Raw genomic sequence first — 20040 nt, forward strand, 5'->3', positions numbered from 1 at the left:
CATGGGCAAATGGCTTTAGATACCTGTTAGGTCCATAAATTACCATATGGCAGGGGTTGCCAACTCTAAAGAGACTGCGATTTACTTTCAGAATTAAAAAAACTGGCAGTGATCTACCCCCGTTTTTTTGGGGGGGGGGGTTCAGCTCAAAGTTGTGGAGCTTTTTTAGGGAGTGAGCAAATGACATTTTTTAGTGGTTGGGGGGGAACAAAGCTTTCTGGGGGAGGAGTTCCGTTTAGGGGGAGGGGTTAAAGGCAAGGGGTGAAGGGATAAAGTCACTTGCAAAAGAATCGCTGTGGATCAAAACAGCAGCACAGAGAAAGCTCCGTCTTCCCTTCCAGAGATCATACAACAATGGAGGGTGGGGCAAGGGGGCAGTTTTAGCGACGCTAAGAAAAGGGAGCCAGAGATCGACCCCGATCTACCAAAACCATGTGGGGATCTACCGGTAGATCGACTTGTTGGACACCCCTGACATATAGCACAGTGTTTTTCAACCTTTTTTGGGCAAAGGCACACTTGTTTCATGAAAAAAATCACGAGGCACACCACCATTAGAAAATGTTAAAAAAATTAACTCTGTGCCTATATTGACTATATATAAAGTAATTTTCCCATGGCACACCAGGCAACACCAGGAACAGTGGTTGAAAAACACTGATATAGCATATATTCAACCCTAAAAACAGCGAAAAATTTTTATTGACAAAGGACAGCTGGACATATAAAGGGCCCTGTTACTTTCAGGAGCTTAGGGCCTCATCAAACCTAAATCTGGCCCTGCTTAGGGGGAATGGGCTGGCGGGCCACGTTCGCTTCCCTGCCTTTGGCCCCTCCGGAAGGGCCTTTGAAACCCTCCTTCCTCCTCTCTCCCCAGGCTATCCTGAAGCACAAGCTCCTTTCTCCCATCCTGAACGCCCTCTTCCCCATCATGAGCGCGGAGCCGCCGCCGGGCCAGATGGACGCGGAGGACGAGCAGACGGAGGAGGACATCGAGGACAGGGCCGAAGTCCAGACTCCCAAGCACTTTGCAGCCCAGGTCCTCTGTGGGTGACGCCGCACGGCTTCTTCGGTCCCAGCACGATGCTTGCCTCGCTTGGCCCCCTGAGCGTAATCCCTCCCTTTCTCTCTCAGTCAGGGCCCCTGTTTGGCCTTGTTTTGCCGCTGAGGTGTCCTGGTTGGACGCAGAAGGATGGTGGGGGGTCACCAGCTGGGGAACCCCCAAGGGAAGAAGGCTCAGAGCCCGGGGAGTGGTGGTGGGACGACCATGCCATAGGGCCATAGGGAGAAGGGGGAGCAGACTGGGAAGAGGAGGTGTTGGAAACCGAAGAGGCGACAGGGCTTAGTGAGCTGGGAGAGTCTGTGGCAGAGAGAAGTCCAGAATCGAGAAGCTGAAGCAGGGGAGGAGGGAGGCCAACAGGCAGAGAGCCTGGCTGGTGAAGAGCCATGGGTGTCTCCCCCTCCTGCTGCAGCAAGCTCCCTTCCCCGATGGTCTCCCAGAACCAGAAGAGAGCTGAAATGGGCAGGGCGGCAGCAGGCCATAGTCTCAGATTGCTTGGAAAAAGCCCCGGAAGCGAGGGAACTTAAGACGGCTGTGGGGAGGCGGGGATTTTCCGTCTCGGCAACAGATACATGAGGCCATACCTCCTGGGGATGTGCTGCTGTGCCCGTTAGGCCTGGCGCTCAGCCAAGTCTGCGAAGATTTATGTTTGTACCCTGGTACCTTGCTTCTCAAACTTAAGCCATTCCAGGAGTCCATTCGACTCCCGGAACCGTTCGATAACCAAGGCACGGCTTCCGATCGGCTGCGGGAGCTTTCTGCACTCAAGCGGAAGCCGCGTCTGGCGTTCGGCAAAATGTTCGCAAACTGGAACACTCGCTTCCGGGTTTGCGGCGATTGGGAGCTGATTTGTTCGGGAACCAAGGAACCGCTGTACTAACATACTCCAACTTTGGCGATGCGATTTACTGCCAGCTTTCTCTTTGATAAGGACATGCCTCTTGGTTTCGGACCAAGTCCCAGCATGCCTCGGGCTTCTCCCTTCAGTGGGCGGCATGCCTCTTCCACGTTCAATCCCAGAATTCCCTGGGCTTGCTCTGGCTCAGTGCCACTTCTACCTCCTCCCAGCATGCCTCGGGCTTTTCCCTCCTGAGGCTGGTCCTGCCTTGCCCTCTCAGGAGAGACCCCTACCGGGGTCACCCCTTGCCCTCATTTCTCTCCCAGCACCCCCCCCCTCTGCTCATGTGCCTCCCCGTCTCTCCTCAAAACAGGTGGTGGACATGCTAGCACTGCACCTTCCCCCGGAGAAGCTCTTCCCCCAGCTGGTGAGCGGCTGTGTTTTTTAGTAATTTCGCAGATGGCAAAAATACTTTCTCTTCATTCCAAGATGAGGATAATGAATCAAATACCGGGTAAAAAAATAGGAATACTCGAACTGAAGCCATAATGAGGTACAGTAGAAGGAAGTCAACAATAAATTGAAAAAGGATTCTCAACCCAAAACGAAAGTTATAATCTATAAGCAACACCAACATTGGTTTGAACTATATTAAGTATTACTTATCAATAGATAGGTTTTCATCTTGTCCAAGCTGTTATTTTGACTTAGTCGTGGTTTTTTTCTTTTGTTTTTTTACTTCTTTCCTTAGATATTGCATTGTATAACTACATTATTATTTAAATCTTAGATTTCTTAATAATTCCATTATACGTAAGTCAAGATCTATGTCAGCCTAAGGACAATTGTTGTAAGACAGGCATAGGCAAACTTGGCCCTCCAGATGTTTCGAGACTACAATTCCCATCATTCCTGACCACTGGTCCTGTTAGCCATGGATGATGGGAGTTGTAGTCTGAAAACATCTGGAGGGCCGAGATTGCCTTTGCCTGCTGTAAGACTACTTTATCTTTTATATGTATGCTTTTTCTGTTTGTTTGTTATATATGTTTTTACTAATAATGTATATATACTGTATAAAGAGAGAGGAATTGGAAATAAAAAGGGCAGAATTTCAGGCGGGTTTTTTTAAACTTGCACCTTCCTCCTCCCCAGACGCCTCTGATGGAGCCGGCGCTTCTGAGCTCGAACCCTTACCACCGCAAAGCTGGCCTGATGTGCTTGGCGGTCCTGGCCGAAGGCTGCGGCGATCACATCCGACACAAGTATGTACCGCGGTGTGACGTTTTTGGGGGGTGTCTCGCCGGTGAGGCTCCTGCTGGTTTCTTGCAGTGTGTTTTGCTGTTCCCTCTCAACTGTTCGCCTCCCGGGCTTTTCGGTTTAGAGAAAAGGCGAGTTAAAGGAGTCGGGATAGAGAGATCTGTGAAAATTACGCGTGGCGTACAGAGGGAGAGTGGAAAAGGAGGGAAGTTTTTCTCCCTCTCTCTTAATATGATGGGCCCCCAAACGAAACTGAACTTTGGGGGCTTATCAGGACAGATACGTAAAAGAAAGTACTCCTTTACACACTGCGTGGTTAGACTGTGGAACTCACTGCCACCTTAACAAACTACATTTCCCAGGATTCTTTGGGGGGGGGGAATCATGGGTGGTGGGGATTTCACATGTGGTGGACTTGTAAAAGGGTAAAAGAGTATTGGGAAATAATCCGTAATGAATTGGGGGAAAAAATGTTTTAAAGTACTTTTCGAAAAAGAAAAACACAGAGTCGTTTTTGTTGAGGAGAATTCAGACAGATTCCCAGGTGTCAAAAAAAAGGTTGTTTATGTATGCCACTACTGCGGCCTGTGTTTCGTTAGCCCCAAAATGGAAAACAAGCGAGGTCCCAACTAAAGAAGAATGGCAACTTAAGCTGTTGGAATATGCGCAGCTTGCAGACTTAACATATAGAGTAAGAGAACAAGAAGAACAGACGTCATTAGAGAAGATTGGAAAACCTTTAATGAATATATGGGAAATAGCTGTACAGCTGAAAACGTTGGCAGGATTAAGATAAATTCAACCGTGTAAATAAGTTTTGATGGATGCAGTAGTATAGTTTTTGTAAAATATGCAGAGATTTATGATATGCAAAATGGAAAGAGAAGAAGGGAAGTCGTTGATATTTTACGAATGTTTAAATGAGTATTCTATATTGTAAAAAAGAAAATTAAATGAAAATTACCGTATTTTCTGGCGTATAAGACGACTGGGCGTATAAGACGACCCCCAACTTTTCCAGTTAAAATATAGATTTTGAGATATACTCGACTGCAGATTCTCCACCCGGCGTATAAGACGACCCCCGACTTTTGAGAAGATTTTCCTGGATTAAAAAGTAGTTTTATACGCCAGAATATACAGTATATATAAAAGGGATTTAAGTTTCCTCTCATTCTTCCTCTGAAATGCAGATAGCCTGCCCTGTGCTAATGCTGCTCTGCCTGAATCTGGACTGCCACAGATCTCCCATCTCCCTCCCTCCCTCCCTCTCTCTCTCTCTCTCTCTCTCTCTCTGTGTGTGTGTGTGTGTGTGTGTGTATTTGAGCCTCAAGGCAGATCTCAGCTGACACTTGAGCAAACCAATACTGACCTTGAACTAACCGTCCCCTTGCAGGCACCTCCAGCCCATGCTGCAAGTGGTGTGCCGGGCTCTGTCCGACGACAGCCAAGTGGTGCGCAATGCGGCTCTTTTTGCCCTGGGCCAGTTCTCTGAGAACCTGCAGGTGAGCCAGTTTAGGGGATCACTGCGATCAGGGCCGGGAGCGGGGGAGCTCAGGGCAAGCAGGGCACGGCCCCTCCAGCCTCACTTGGCCATTGGCCAGGCCCCCACCTGCCCGCCTTCTTACTTCCAACCATCCTGGCAGGGGGGTGGTGGGGGGTGGACCCTGTCTGCTCCTCCCCTTTAGTCACCCTATGGCACTTGCGCAACTCGGCAGGGAGGAGGAAGCGCCAAAAGTAGGGTGAGTTGGCGCCACCTGTCATTGGCTCTGGCTGTGCCCGTCAATGGCTCTTGCCCCGCCTCTGCCTGCCATTGGCGGTCTCCCTGCTTTCCATCCCGCCAGTCCCAATGGGCAGCAGCCCACCGCTGGTCAGGAAGAGATTTTACATCCCCCAAGACACCGTTGGCATCCGTCTCTCGAGACAACGGAGTGTGCCTCCCGCCACCCGTTCTTAAGAGGAACCTTCGCTCGGACGGTGGCAGAGCCCCATGCCCGCAAACTGGCAAATCCTAGCCCTCAGCCCATTTACAGTGGTACCTTGGTTGTCAAACGGCTTGGCTCCAGAACAAATCGGCTCCCAAATGCCGCAAACCCGGAAGTAAGTCTTCAGTTTGCAAATGTTTTTTGGAAGCTGAGTATCTTGAGTGGCTGGGGAAACCCAGCCAGATGGGCGGGGTATAAATAATAAATTATTATTATTATTATTATTATTATTATTATTATTAGAAGCCGCGTTTTGGTTTTCGAACGGTTCCGGGACTCGAATGGACCCCCGGAACGAATTAAGTTTGACAACCGAGGTCCCACTGTATTATGAAAGCTCTCGACCGCAGCCTTGGCTGAAAAACTTGTGGTGAAAGAGTAGATAAGCTTTTTGTTTCATAGGTTGAGAGTTCGTGCTCCTGTGTCCCGGCCATTTGCCGATGCTAAAAAATTTAAAAAGACCAAAACCACCCCGAATAAAAAAATTGTTTTTTGCAGGAGCTGCGTCTTTACTCCAAAGGGAAGTTTATCGGGGTGGTCAGATTTGCTGGAGATGTAGAAAGGAAAACCAAACACCCCCCTCACCCAGTTTTTAGGGGGAAATTGTCAGCTTTCTGAGGTTACTGAGAGAACCAGAGTGTGTCTTTAAAAGGGGGGGAAAGGAGCAATATTTCCCTCTGTTTTTTCCACTCCTTTCTCTCTCCCCCAAGCCCGACATCGCCCGTTATTCGGATGACATCATGCCTCTGCTTCTGCGCTACCTGGAAGGCGTCCAGTTGGCCCACACGAGTCACATGGCCAAAGCTTACTATGCGCTGGAGAACTTTGTGGAGAACCTGGGTGAGGATTCCTGACTAGTTGGGACGGCTGCTCCCCCCCCGATCCCTGAGCATGCGGAGCCTATAACTTACGCAAACATTCGCCTCATGCATTTGAAGCACTGTCATGCCACTTTAAACATTCACGCCTTCCCCAAGGATTTATGGGAGCTGTAGTTTGCCAAGGGCGCTAAGGGAAGACCCCCCCTATTCCCCTCGAGAACCACAATTCCCAGGGGGCTTCAATGATCGGTCCCTCGTCCCAGAGCACTCTGGGAATTGTAGCTCTGTGGGGAGAATTGAGGAGGGGGAAATCTCCTAACAACTCTGGGGACCCTTGACAAACTACAGTTCCCAGGATTCTTTGAGGGGTGGAACCGGGACTGTTGAAAAGGGCGTAAGAGTGTTTTTAAACTGACGTGGCCTTATTTTATTTTCATCGGCTCTGAGTGACCCCAGCTGGCCCTGCCAATGCAGGGAAGATCTCCCAGGCCAGCTTAATTGATGAATCAATCTCTGCCGTTATGGAACAGACCCTTTTGATTGTATTGAGTTTTATTTTATCGTCGTTTTTCGTTTGTGGAGTTACTTAAATCGCCCAACAGCCCTGTGAGGTAGATTGAAAGCTCTGGTGGAATGGTTTGCCTGAGGCCTCCTCAATATTATTTTAGTATTATTATTACGGGGGGTTGTACTCAATGACCCTCATATTCCCTTCAGACTCTACAGTTCTGTGATTCTATGTTCCCCCATCACCCCACCATCAGAGCCAGTGTGGTGTAGTGGTTAAGAGCGGTAGACTTGTAATCTGGTGAACCGGGTTCGCTTCCCCGCTCTTCCACATGCAGCTGCTGGGTGACCTTGGGCTAGTCACACTTCTTTGAAGTCTCTCAGCCCCACTCACCTCACAGAGTGTTTGTTGTGGGGGAGGAAGGGAAAAGGAGATTGTTAGCCGCTTTGAGACTCCTTCGGGTCGTGATAAAGCGGGATATCAAATCCAAACTCTTCATCGTCATCATCTCTCTCTCATCGGTCCTTTTTTCTTCCTTGCAGAAGGCAAGATCTCCCCCTACCTCCCGGCCCTGATGGAGCGCATGTTGACCACCTTGAGCTCCCCCGGCAGCCCCCGCGTCAAGGAGCTGGCGGTCAGCGCTATCGGGGCCATAGGTATGCGCACTCCTGGAGGTGGACCCTAGGCCCCGAATCTCGGAGAAGACTCTGTATTATAATGGGGGGTGGGTAGCATCCCTGGAAGAAAGATGCACCCACCATCAGCCAATGATCCTTGGGAGCACGGTGGGGGTTACTAGTGGGCTCACGAAGATAAAACCCGAGCTTCGTCGAGGGCAGTCCTGGACGCCATTTGTCCAGGCTTCCGGTGGTGTGGAAATGTCTGCTCCGCCCAGGTAGTGAGCAGAATTAATCGTCGTGGGAGCAGGTGATGGAGAGAGCGCCAGGCACATAAATTCCTACCAAATATATCTCCCCCCCCCCGAAGTTTAATTTGGACTATTAACATTCTCCCCCTTTTTACCTTTTTTAATCAATTTGGGCTCTAGTGCTGGTTTAATATAAAAGACTACACCTCGTTTTTTGGGTGTCATCAGCAGTGATAAAATCCATCCCTAATTTTTTATATATTAGGACTATATGATTTTTTATATATATATGTGTCTCTTGTAAAGGTAAAGGGACCCCCGACCATTAGGTCCAGTCGCAGATGACTCTGGGGCATAGCTGTCAACTTTCCCCTTTTCTTGCGAGGAATCCTATTCGGAATAAGGGAATTTCCCTTTTAAAAAAGGGAAAGTTGACAGCTATGCTCTGGGGTTGCGGTGCTCATCTCGCTTTACTGGCCGAGGGAGCCAGCCTACAGCTTCCAGGTCTACAGCTTCCAGCATGACTAAGCCGCTTCTGGCAAACCAGAGCAGCGCACAGAAACCTTCCCGCCGGAGCGGTACCTATTTATCTACTTGCACTTTTGACGTGCTTTCAAACTGCTACCATGTTTCTCCTAAAATAAGACACCGTCTTATATTTTTTTTTGCTCAAAAAAACACAGTATGGCTTATTTTCAGGGGATGTCTTATTTTAACCGTGTCGCATCGGTACGCTGCATAGCCACGCCTCCCCAGGCTGTTTTAATGGGAGGTGCCGCGTCACTATGGCTTATTTTCAGGGTATGGCTTATTTTTGGGGAACGGCTTATATTTCGCAAATGCATAGAAATCCTGCTATGGCTTATTTTATGGCTATGGCTTATTTTAGGAGAAACAGGGTAGGTGGGCAGGAGCAGGGACCGAACAACGGGAGCTCAGCCCATCGGCAAGCCCTGGGCTCTGTGGTTTAACCCACAGCGCCACCTGCATCCCTCGTATCTCTTGTAGGCAAATTATATCTAGATTTTGTTTCAGAATTACATGTTCCACCCTATGTCTCTTTGTTTTATTATTCAATCCATTCACATTCCAGCTCAGAATTTTAAGGTTTGCCATTATCAACTTCCCTGAAAACAAGTCTGCCCCCTACAGCACCTTTTTCTTCTTGTGCAAGCTGTTCCATTGCCAGCCTTTGCTTTTCCATAGAGGTGTTTTCTGGAGGGTGCCTATCAGAATTAAGTGGGCGGCGCCTTCCCACACAAACACAGTCTAGATCTGGCAGGACCTGGAAATTCTGGGTCCGTTCCCTGGGCGCAAACTTACCCTCCTCTTTGCAGCCCAGGCCGCCCGGGGATCCCTCTTGCCATACTTCCAAGCGATCATGGATCACCTGACGGCGTACCTGCTCACCACGCGCGAGGACCTCAGGCCGGTCCAGATCCAGTCTGTGGGTAAGCGAGATTTCCCCACCCCCTTTCTCTCTTCAAAGTTTACCGTTGCAATTTTGAGCTGGTCACACTTTGCGGTCCTGTTGAACTCGCCGTGACCGGCTTCTGAGCCAACCTGCTTTAGGGATCATGAAGGAAAAGAGAAATTAGCAAGGGTCTGTTTCTGCACAGGTTTAGCTTAGTCAATAGAGCCCGAGTCGTGGGCTTGGCTTCGAGCTTCGCTTCAGGGGAAAGATTCCCTCGTTGCAGGGGGTTGGACTCAGTGACCCTTGGTGGGGTCCCTTCCGACTCGACAAATCTGTGATTCTATGCTCATTCTCTTGGCCAAGAAGGGGGCATTTTAAAGCTCCATCTAATTGCGGCCTCGTTTCTAAGGTCTCCTCTGAGCGTTTGAAATCGCCCTCAACAGGGTTTCTTAAGCAGCTACGCGATACTGAAATTCAACAGGCAGAGCTTCCTTCCATTTACTGGAGCCGCACACTAGGGAAAGCAATCCCTGTTGAATTTCGGGTTGTTACGACACAGCTGCTAAAAATGACAAAGCCCAGGAGCCTGCCTTGAGAGTCAAAATGGCAACCCAGCTCACAAACCCTCTCCACATGCCCACCTGAATAGCTTGGTCATTTAGTTTGCCTCACGAACGCCACCTCGATGCTCAGCAGACAGAAGGGTTGGGTATAAATTGCTATTAACGGGGGGGGGGGGTGGAGCAGGTGGGGAACCCCACCATTTCCCAGAAGCCTCTGCTGCTCACGCCTTGCCCTCTGCTTCCCCCGCAGAGACTCTGGCCGTCCTCGCCAGCGTCATGGACAGGGAGGTATTTCTGCCACTGGCCAACAAATGCTGCCAGCTCGGGCTGGAGCTCTGCGACAAAGTGGACGATCCGGACTTGAGGCGGTGCACGTAAGTCAAACGGGGGGTGGGGGAGTTTCGCCTGCTTTCGATGGGAACGTTATGACCCAGCATCCTCCTCGCAGCAGACGTTGGTGGAGATTTGTAGTGGAAGGTTTTTGGGGAAGGGGCCTGTTGCTTGAGAGTTGAATTCAGCATCAGAAAGCCACGGGTTCAATCCCCGTTATACGAAAATTTAATGTGCTGTTTGGTTGACTCAGATTTATTTATCTGCCGCCTTTACACAACGAGAAGCCCCCAGAGCAGCCCTGACAGACGCCCGCTTCTTATCAAAGTGCAAAACTTTGAAGGGCAGAGGGCAAAGAAGCAGTTTACAAAGCGGATCAGGGAATGCGAAGGAGAGCAAAAACAAGCCATTTAGCAAGCATGGAATGAATCCAGAATTGCAAAGGATGTAATTTGGGCCCCCTTTATGTCATATGTTTAAAGCACGATTACGTATATCATGGCTGCCCTCCCCAAGAATTCTGGGAGCTGTAGTTTGCCAAGGGTGCTGAGAGTTGTTAGGAGATCCCCGTTCTCCTCGCACAGCTACATTTCCCAGAGTTCCCTGCAAAAGGGATTGATGGCTGAACCACTCTGGGAATTGTAGTTCTCTGAGGGGAACAGGCAAAAAGTTGAAGTTTAACGGTTAAAGTGAGAACGAAAGGCTGAGGAGGAGGAGGAGGAGGAGGAGGAGGAGAAGAAGAGGAAGAATTTTTTTTTTTATTTGCCACGTGGGAAGGCCACGAGAGCCAGGGTTATGTGATAAATGGCACAAGCCAGCCTTCACCTCAGATGTTTGGGATTCCCATCATCCCCCATCCTGAGTTATAGATGCATTTATCCCTTCTCGGGAGAAGCCTCTCTGCCACTATCGATCATACGCCCTTGGGATGTTGGGGGATGATTGGAGTCGTAGTAAAAATATCTGGGAGGCTGGCAAAAAAACACGCTTGGGGTTTCTGGCCAAGAGAGGCCTGCTTCGCACCAGCCACCTGAACCTGTTTTAAAATGGAGGCCGGTGAGACGCACAGGTGCTCAAAAGAATCCTTTCTTGCTCCAGGTACAGCCTTTTTGGGTCTCTCGCGACTGTCCTGGAGGACGCCATCGAGCCGTACCTGCCTCGCATCACCACTCTGATGATCTATTCTCTCAAATCCACGGAGGGCGTTGAGGTGAGTATTTTGGCACCTGGCTTTCGTAGGCTGGGACTCCCATCGTCAGAAGCAGGATATCGAGGTCTACTCCCCCCCCCCATTTTTATTTATTCTTTAAAGTCATAACAATAAGCTTCAAACGAATTTAAAGGGTATAATGCCACTTTGCCCATTGCTACAATGCTGTTGTCAGGGAACTGTCCCCAGCTCAGCGCAGGGTGGTGGAAGGGCTCTCGGGATGCTACAGAGAGCCTCAGCCCCACCTGACCAGTAGCACCTCCTCGTCCGGCAGAGGGAGCGGCGAGGTCTCCAGTGGGGAGGGGCAGGCAGCTCAGGAGCTGGAGAGCCGAGGCTCCGGGGATGTTGGAGAGACCCTGCACTCCTCTCGCTCAGCGGGCGAGGAGGGAGGCATGCTATTTCCGTCGCCCCAAGTACGCAGAGGGGTGAAACGAAAAGAGGGGAGGCGGAGATTTCATATACCGAAACTTTTATGTTGGGGTCAGAACTGGAAGGGGCCACTCCCGGATTCTGCAGACGGTTGATACAGACATGAACTTTTAAGCTCTGCACTGTACATAGTATGCACAATAAAACTACTAAAGGAACGGCTGGAGTTTTGCTTGGTTACTCATGAGCAACCATCCAAGGACCCTACAGCTATAAAATGATCCCAGTAAGCATTATTAATACACATTGCTGCCATGTTGGCTCATTGAGTGTTTGCATGCTGAAAACCTAAATGTGTGCATATTCCTGGGGGCAGGGGAGGCACTGGAAGCTGGTCTATTGGGGCAAATGGACCACTTTCCCCATATTCCCCTGCCCCACCAGTCTGCCTTCTTGCTCCCCCTGCCATTTGTCTCCCTGCTTTCCACCCCACTGGTCCCAAGGGGCACAAACGACCTGTGTTATGTGCAAGAGAGAGGAGCTGTAAACACCGAGACTTCAGTGCTGTGAACTGCAAGCAGAGAAGCTCGTGACGCTCAGTATCGCAGCTGCTGCTGCTGCCGCCCAGTTTTCTAGCTTTGCTGGGCTATCTGAGCACCTCTGGCAGGCGATGGAGCTGCCTGGCTCCTGGGTGGCTGCAGAGTCGAACGATGGGCATTGCAGAGAGTTCATGCCCTCCCGCATCTCGAGATGACTCCTCTGTGTCTCTTAACCGCCTCCTCACCTCTCCTGCATTTGTCGTCTGCCCTGCCCAGTCTCACGGCGGAACTGGAAACTCATTCCTCTTGTTTGACGATGAGGAAGAGGACGAGGCAGAGGTGGAAGGAGAGGAGAGCCTGGACGAAGATGAAGACGACTTCTCTGAGCTTTCAGGGTAGGTGGCCATTGTGGGAGGGATTTTAGGGAGGCCGGCATCTCCCTTGTTGGGAGCGGATGTTCCAGGTGAGAGCCATATTTAAATGATCCTCCCTCATCTTTCAGAATCCTTCCTTGGCATCCATGTGGACTAGAAACTTAACTTTTTAATCAAAACAAGGGTGGCAGTTTTTAAAACGCCACTTTGGTGACCTTTTTTTTTTTTTGAAAATCAAAGTCCCCTTTATGTAGATGTTAGCCCTCTGAAGACTGACGGAATTTGATCTGGGGGATTTATTGGCCTAGAGCCAATAAATTAAGGCTTAAAAGTTGAGGAATTCGTAACTTTGAGACGCCATCTCTGAAGTCGCTGGTGGTGCTTGTCTGCTTGGTCTCGCTCTCCCGAAGATTGTGTAGCAACCTTTCTCCTGACACTAATTTTGTGTACGCAGTGGTTTTTTATTTATTCGGGAGCTTTTATTGCATGGAGGATCAACCCAACATGTGAGCTCCCCCCCCCCAAACAATCTATAAAGTGGGGCTCCTCAAATTCAGGTTGATCCCCTTCAGAATGGGTCCCAGGCTCCTTGATTGCCACCTGAGCCCCTTATATCCCAGCTGGATCGCTGAGATCACCCGCAGGCATTTAGTGTCTCTACTCCCATGCTGTGGAGAGCTCTTCCAGCAGAGATTTGGCAAGCTGCCCTTGCTTTTGACTCCCGGGCGTCTCTTGAGAACGTTTTTACGTCAACAGTCCTACGCAGCTGACATTTCTTCTTGAGCAGCCACTTCATTTTAACTATTGTTTTGCATTGCTTTGAGAGGTTTCTACGTTGCTGCCCACCGCCACGATGTCTTGCGAAGCTGAGGGCAGGATGTAAGTTAATTAAGTATAACCTAGGCCTTGGAGAATGCTCTAGGCGTGAGAGATTCTGTCTTGGCACTTGAAAATCTGAGTTTCTCGTTTGTGAGGCGGCTGATCCCCAATTTCCTCTCCTCCCTCCCTCCGCTGCCGGTTGTCTTGCAGGTTGAATGTGGAAAGCGCCTTCATGGATGAAAAGGACGATGCCTGTGTGGCTCTGGGAGAGATTGCCACTGGCGCCAGGTATGGCCATGTGTGTGTGTGTGCGTGTGCGTGTGAGAGAGAGAAAGAGAGAGGGAGACTCATTTCATGCCGGAGTGGCTTGGAGACCACCAGTGTGACTGACCCATCGGTAACAGACCTTGGGGTATGCAGGCGCTTCTTAGGAAATGGCAACAGGAGGAGAAGCTTCCGCCCTTTTAAAACCTGAAGCGCCCCTTCGGGGCAGTTGGTGGGAGGAGTGGGAGCAGCAGGGACACCCACCCCTCCGCCTTAAAAAGTTTTTAAGATTTTATATCCAGTCCAACAAAATATCTAAAGGAAAACACACACAGCAGGGCCATCTAAAACTGGCTTGTGTTGACAAACAGAAGTGTGTTCGGTAGATGTTTGGAGCAGATCCCAGTGGGTGTCCTCGGACGAGGGAAGGCGTCCAATAAATCTGGCCTTGCTTATGCGATGGCAGTGAGATTAGAGGGATCTGCACAGGGAAGGGCACTCCGTCAAGTATCCTCGTATCCTCGCATGAGTGCAGTTCCTTCAGCACAGGGCAAAGCCATGTGCCTACCCGGCTCCTGCAACCCCTGCCCTTTGACCCTTGTGACTGGGGCTGATGGGAGTTGGAGTCCAGCGGCATCATCCAGTGGGGCAGATATTCCCCACCCCAGAGCTCTCCCCAAGTAGAGACGAGAGCTTAGATCTCACGCTAACCTTTCCCCCCGCTTTCTTCTTGTCTCCATCTCAGCGTGGTCTTCCTGCCTTTCTTGGAGAAATGCTTCCAGGAAGTCTTTGCGCTCTTGGAGGTAATGGCTGCACCAAGCAGGGGGGGGGGGAGAGTATGTTTGGGGAAATTGGGGCAGGGGGCAAACTTTGGCGGGGGAAAGGAGAGGCTTGGACCTGGAAAGAGGGGAGAGATGCTTCCTGGACACCTGTAGGGCAGCATTCCCTAACAGAAGCTCTGTTATACTGAATTAGGACGCGGTTGGTGCTGTGGTCTAAACCACAGAGCCTAGGGCTTGCCGATCAGAAGGTTGCCGGTTCGAATCCCCGCAACGGGGACAGCTCCGTTGCTCAGTCCCAGCTTCTGCCCACCTAACAGTTTGAAAGCACATCAAAGTGCAAGTAGATAAATAGAAAGGTAAACTGCATTTCCGTGCGCTGCTCTGGTTCGCCAGAAGCGGCTTAGTCATGCTGGGCACATGACCCGGAAGCTGTACACCGGCTCCCTCGGCCAATAAAGCGAGATGAGCGCCACAACCCCAGAGTCGTCCACGACTGGACCTAATGGTCAGGGGTCCCTTTAACCTTTTTAAACAGCCCTTACTGTCAGAAAGTTCTTTCTGATGCTGAGTCGGAATTCCTTTCTGGTAACTTGAATCCATTGTTTTGGGAGCTAGCATTTGGAGCGGGAGAAAACAAGCTTGCTGCAGCTTCCATGTGGCAGCCCTTTAAATACGGCTATCATACCTCCTCCTCAGTCTCCTCTTACCCAGCTCCTTCAACCGTTCCTCATCAGGCTTGGTTTCCAGACCCTTTATCGTCTTGATTGCCCTCCTCTGCACACCTCCCAGCTTGTCAATATCCTCCTTAAATTATGGCGCCCAGAACTGGACACAGTATTCCAGGTGTGGTCTGACCTAGCCAGAATAGAGTAAGACTATTACTTCCCTTGATCTGGACATTATACTTCATATATATGCAGGTGGGGGGCGCCTGCTTCTCATAACAGCTGGGAGGAAGGACCCCTCAATCAGAGGCTATCTGGGGTACAGCAGAGAGGGATTGAGCCTTTTGTTTAGTTTTGGCCAAAGTCGTTGCAAAATCTTTTTTTAAAAAAAGTTTTTGAGGGTTTTTTTAAAAGGAAATTTGCCAAAAAAATCAACTTCCAATATGGACTGTCAGATTTTTCCAAGATATTTGAACCGATTTCGGAAACCTCTGCCCTGACACTATTTCTGGTGGACGAATCCCAGATATGTCCGGACGTATGGCAGCCCTAAATTTAGGGACCTGGAATAAGGAAACGCTTAAGTGCAAGTGGATGGGTTATACTTATTAACGCATGTATGACCCTCTTGCCTTGATTTTGCACTCATCACAGGACAATTTACAGCTGAAGCGGGTTTGAAAAACAGTACAGTGGTACCCCGCTAGACGAATGCCTCGCTAGACGAAAAACTCGCTAGACGAAAGGCATTCGCTAGCGGAAGGCTGTCTCGCAAGACGAATTTTTCAATGGGCTTGCCTCGCAAGACGAAAAAATTTCCGATTTTTTTTTTTTCTTTTTTTCGTCAAACCGCTATTCTCTCGTTGGTGCTTCGCAAGACGAAAAATTCGCTATACGGCAGCACTCGCAGAACGAATTATTTTCGTCTAGCGAGGCACCACTGTACCTTAAAAAGCTCAACAGCTTAAGAGTGGTACAAAAACAATACAGAACGAGAGCACCGAAGGCGGATAACATTTTCATCCAGCTTGAAACAAAAATGGCGCCCTGTTGCTTCCGGACAGTGCAGCTAGGGGGCGCCTCTCGTATCTCGGCAGGGATGGTATTGTGCAGAACAGGGGCTGCCACCCTGGAGGCCCTGCTCTGTGTTAACTGCTGGCACAGGCTTCTGATATTTTGGGGGGGCTTTATGGAGAAAGTCTCCTGCAGACTTACTGGGTCTATAAGGGATGGGTGCTGTCTCTCGGGTAGCCTGGTCCTTAGCTGCGCAGGACGTTTTCTACATTAGCGGTATCAAAGCAGATGTAAGCGGCAAACAAAGCCTGACTCCTCCTCCTCCTCTTTCCAGCATCCCAACATCAACGTCCGGAAATCTGCTTTCAACACCCTGGGACATTTCTGCATCTCCTTGCACCGGGTTTGTGAGCGGGATCCGTCCGAACCTCACAGCGCCGGTGAGTGACCTCAGGGATGGCGTGTTCATTTTTTAAGCAGGGTCCTCCAAGGAGATGACTTTGAAGCAGGGAGATCCTACCTTAGCAAACGGAGAAGAGGAGCGTTCAAATAAGGATGGGACACAAACTGCAGAAGGCTCAGGTGGACAATATATAGCATGGAAGGTTTGCCGCAACACAGGAAGTTGCCATGCACTGAGCTAGACTGTTGATTTATTATATATAAAAAAATTAAGTGCATACACGTAGGGGCACACACTCCCCAGGAAACCAACCTTTCACCCTTCAATAATTAGGAAATATTCCCTGGGATTGGGTCGGGTGGGGGGAAATCATTTTATTTGAGTTACAGGTATGTAGCCGTGTTGGTCTGCCGTAGTCAAAACAAAATTAAAAATAAAAAAATTCCTTCCAGTAGCAACTTAGAGACCAACTAAGTTTGTTCTTGGTATGACCTTTCGTGTGCATGCACACTTCTTCCAGATACCTTCTTTCTTTTCTTTTTTTGGTATGTTTGGGATAGTAACTAGAAGCATGTAGATATGTTTGCCGGTCAGTTGGTTTACGGTATAAGGTGGTGTCTATGCACCCATTCTGTATTTTTATAGTAGTGTATTTCTTGCATAGATTGGTTCATTGTTAGGTTGATGGTGGGGTGAAAGTAATTGAATTTCTGGTGGAAGGTGTCCAGGGTCTGTTGACCATGTGTCCAGATAATAAAAATATTGTCAACTTATCACAGGTACAAGAGAGGTTTGAGTCGGTAGGAGTTTAGGATACCCCTCCTCACTCTCTCACTATATATAAGGGTCTGGTGACTTCTGTTTCAGAGTATCTGAAGAAGTGTGCATGCACACAAAAGCTCATACCAAGAACAAACTTAGTTGGTCTCTAAGGTGCTACTGGAAGGATTCCCCCCCCCCCACTTTATTTGAGTTCACAGAGCAATCCCGAAGCCACCTTGGCTCTCTTAATGACGCCAGTTATTTTCTCTGCAGTAGAAGGAAGTGTCTTGGGGGGGAAAACCCTTTCCCAATATTTCTTTCCACTTGTAATTTCTGTAAGCAGAGAAATTTATTGAAGTGAAGGGGTGACTGTCCGGCAACTATCCTTCAGCGCGAGTCAAAAGAGCAGCTTTTATGTATGAATGAGGTCGATCTGTGAAATGGTTTCATGAGCCAAAGTAATTGCCATCTCAAAAAGAATGGCCCAGACTGGCCAGGATAAGGGAACTGGCAAATATCAGGTATCTCGGCAGACAGGGGACAAGCCACACACTCAAAATTTCTGCCTCTTTCTGTGACGGTTGTATGATGCTTTTCGGTGGTCTTTGGGGCGGGCAATTTCTAAAGTCTTTACACACCTTTGTTCTGGGTCCTCCCCTCCTTTCAAGCGGGGGGGGGGGGACTCTGTGGCAACAGGGAAATAAAGACCCACCTTCCTTTTTTCTGGATCCTGCCTCCATCTATTCTCCTCTGGTCCATAATCGGCTTGGGAGCCCCTTGATGGGGAGCTGGGCTGTAAAAGCCAACCCCAAAATTTTATTATAATTAGTCCATCTTGTCTCGCCTACCCTGACTGGCTTCTGCGGTTGTCCAGATATTTGGCCCTGCCGTACGTGAAGGTGCCATCGGGGACTGAACCCAGGCGCTGCCATTGAGCTATGGATACAGCAAGGTTCTAGTCCTCTTGGATCTGGAGAAAGGGGCTGGCGTAAACAGTCACGTAGGAAGCTGTCTATGAAGTCAGGCCACCTTGTCTGCACCGACTGCCAGGATTTCAGGCAGGGCATCTTTTTACCTGGAGTTGCCGTGGGGTGAATCGAACCTGGCGCATTCTGCTCCGTCCACCGAGCTCTGGCCCGTCTGCTTTTAAAAACACCGCTGCGTTCGTGCCCTCCTTCCAGGCGGGGCATCTGGTTGGGGCCAGGACGCTGGATCCAGCCCTTCTTAGTCCTCTCCTTCCTTCCGCAGCTCGCCTGCAGCTGCTGTGCACCGTGCTGCCCGCTTACATCAAAGGGATCCGGGAAGACAAGGAGCGCCGGGTGGTGATGGAGATTTTGGAGAGCCTGGCGAAGGTGCTGAAGACCTGCCGGCAAGAGGCCCTCCGCGTACCCGGGCAGCTGACGGACCTTTGCCAGGTCATCCGGGAGGTCCTGGAGAAAAAAGTGAGTGTTCGGGTGGTGAGGCGGGAGGAGAGCTGTGGTCCAAAATATCTGTGAGTGCTCCAGGTTATAATAATAAATTATTGCGGTCAAAGACCAGTTCGCATAACACAATAGTGACAGCATTCATAAATACACAATTAGAATAGATTGCAGCAATAGCTCATGAGTTAAAAATTGAAATACATCCGTACGACTGAGATTTGGGCTACCATAAAAATTGATCCTAAGCCGCTCCAAAAAGGGACTTTTCCCTAGTAAGCTATTTTATTCTAGAGGATGATCTGTGCCTACAAATCTGGGCACAGAATATGGCTACCAGCCAGGAGTGCTCCAGGTTGGTGAAGGCTGGGGCAGAGATTTCTACAGGGCTGTACCCCTTTTTCCCCCTCGGCAGCCAGTCTTTTCTACCACTCGAGCTTGCCCTCGGTGAAAAGGATCTAGGAGTCTTGGTAGACCATAAACTTGACATGAGTCAACAGTGTGATGCAGCAGCTAAAAAAGCCAATGCAATTCTGGGCTGCATCTATAGGAGTATAGCATCTAGATCAAGGGAAGTAATAGTACCACTGTATTCCGCTCTGGTCAGACCTCACCTGGAATACTGTGTCCAGTTCTGGGCACCACAGTTCAAGAAGGATACTGACAAGCTGGAACGTGTCCAGAGGAGGGCAACCCAAATGGTCCAAGGCCTGTAGGAACGGCATAGGGAACTGGGTATGTTTAGCCTGGAGAAGAGAAGGTTAAGGGGTGATATGATAGCCATGTTCAAATATATAAAAGGATGTCATATAGAGGAGGGAGAAAGGTTGTTTTCTGCTGCTCCAGAGAAGTGGACACGGGGCAATGGATTCAAACTACAAGAAAGAAGATTCCACCTAGACATTAGGAAGAACTTCCTGACAGTGAGAGCTGTTCGGCAGTGGAATTTGCTGCCAAGGAGTGTGGTGGAGTCTCCTTCTTTGGAGGTCTTTAAGCGGAGGCTTGACAGCCATCTGTCGGGAATGCTTTGATGGTGTTTCCTGCTTGGCAGGGGGTTGGACTGCATGGCCCTGGTGGTCTCTTCCAACTCTCTTCCAACTTCCGCTTAGACACGCCTTGGTGACCGGATTGTGAATCTGGCAGCTCCTGCCAGATTCGCCTTCACGGAGGGGAGGGGGAAAGCGTCTGGGCGAGGCGCACCCCCCAAAAAGCTTTATATGAGTATATAAAATTTCAAACTAGTGCAGTGCATTTTTGGGAAGCTGTGGGACATACACAAAGGGGTGGAAGTGGGCCTTTTTTTTTTTAGAGCGGTATTTAGGCCAGTATATGCCCCAATCCTATTCAAAAACGCTCTCTTCTTCGCGTTCCCTTTGCAGACAGCCTGTCAGGACCCCAGCCTGGACGAAGACGAGGATGAGGATTGTGATGAGGTGGTAGGTCCAGGAATCTGCGGCCTCGGACCCCAGAACCCCCTTTCTGCCTTTAAACTCTTGCAATTTGTGGGCTTCTGAGAACAGACGCGGCAGCCTGATATATATATATTTCCCTCAAGTATATATCAATTCACTAGCCCTTATGGTTTCAATAAATGCATTCCAAGTACAGTGGTATCTTGGTTCTCAAACTTAATCCGTTCCGGAAGTCCGTTCCAAAACCAAAGCGTTCCAAAACCAAGGCGCGCCTTCCCATAGAAAGTAATGCAAAACGGATTAATCCGTTCCAGACTTTTAAAAACAACCCCTAAAACAGCAAGTTAACATGAATTTTA

The 20040-nt window shown here is 49.5% G+C and overlaps 1 protein-coding gene across 1 annotated transcript in view; it reads left to right on the top strand.

Annotated features, from left to right (window-relative positions):
* Positions 1–20040, top strand: part of IPO4 (importin 4) — a 41646-nt gene that overhangs the window by 11075 nt on the left and 10531 nt on the right. The window contains exons 10-24 of the mRNA XM_033169787.1: positions 878–1039; positions 2272–2325; positions 3054–3163; positions 4555–4663; positions 5854–5983; positions 7015–7128; positions 8678–8791; positions 9568–9691; positions 10746–10857; positions 12042–12160; positions 13169–13246; positions 13968–14025; positions 16018–16123; positions 18097–18290; positions 19649–19705. Coding sequence (XP_033025678.1) covers positions 878–1039; positions 2272–2325; positions 3054–3163; positions 4555–4663; positions 5854–5983; positions 7015–7128; positions 8678–8791; positions 9568–9691; positions 10746–10857; positions 12042–12160; positions 13169–13246; positions 13968–14025; positions 16018–16123; positions 18097–18290; positions 19649–19705 — 1641 coding nt within the window. The remainder of the gene's footprint in view (positions 1–877; positions 1040–2271; positions 2326–3053; positions 3164–4554; positions 4664–5853; positions 5984–7014; positions 7129–8677; positions 8792–9567; positions 9692–10745; positions 10858–12041; positions 12161–13168; positions 13247–13967; positions 14026–16017; positions 16124–18096; positions 18291–19648; positions 19706–20040) is intronic.

The sequence above is a fragment of the Lacerta agilis genome, chromosome 14 (genome assembly GCF_009819535.1).
Source record: "Lacerta agilis isolate rLacAgi1 chromosome 14, rLacAgi1.pri, whole genome shotgun sequence".
Taxonomy (NCBI): domain Eukaryota; kingdom Metazoa; phylum Chordata; class Lepidosauria; order Squamata; family Lacertidae; genus Lacerta; species Lacerta agilis.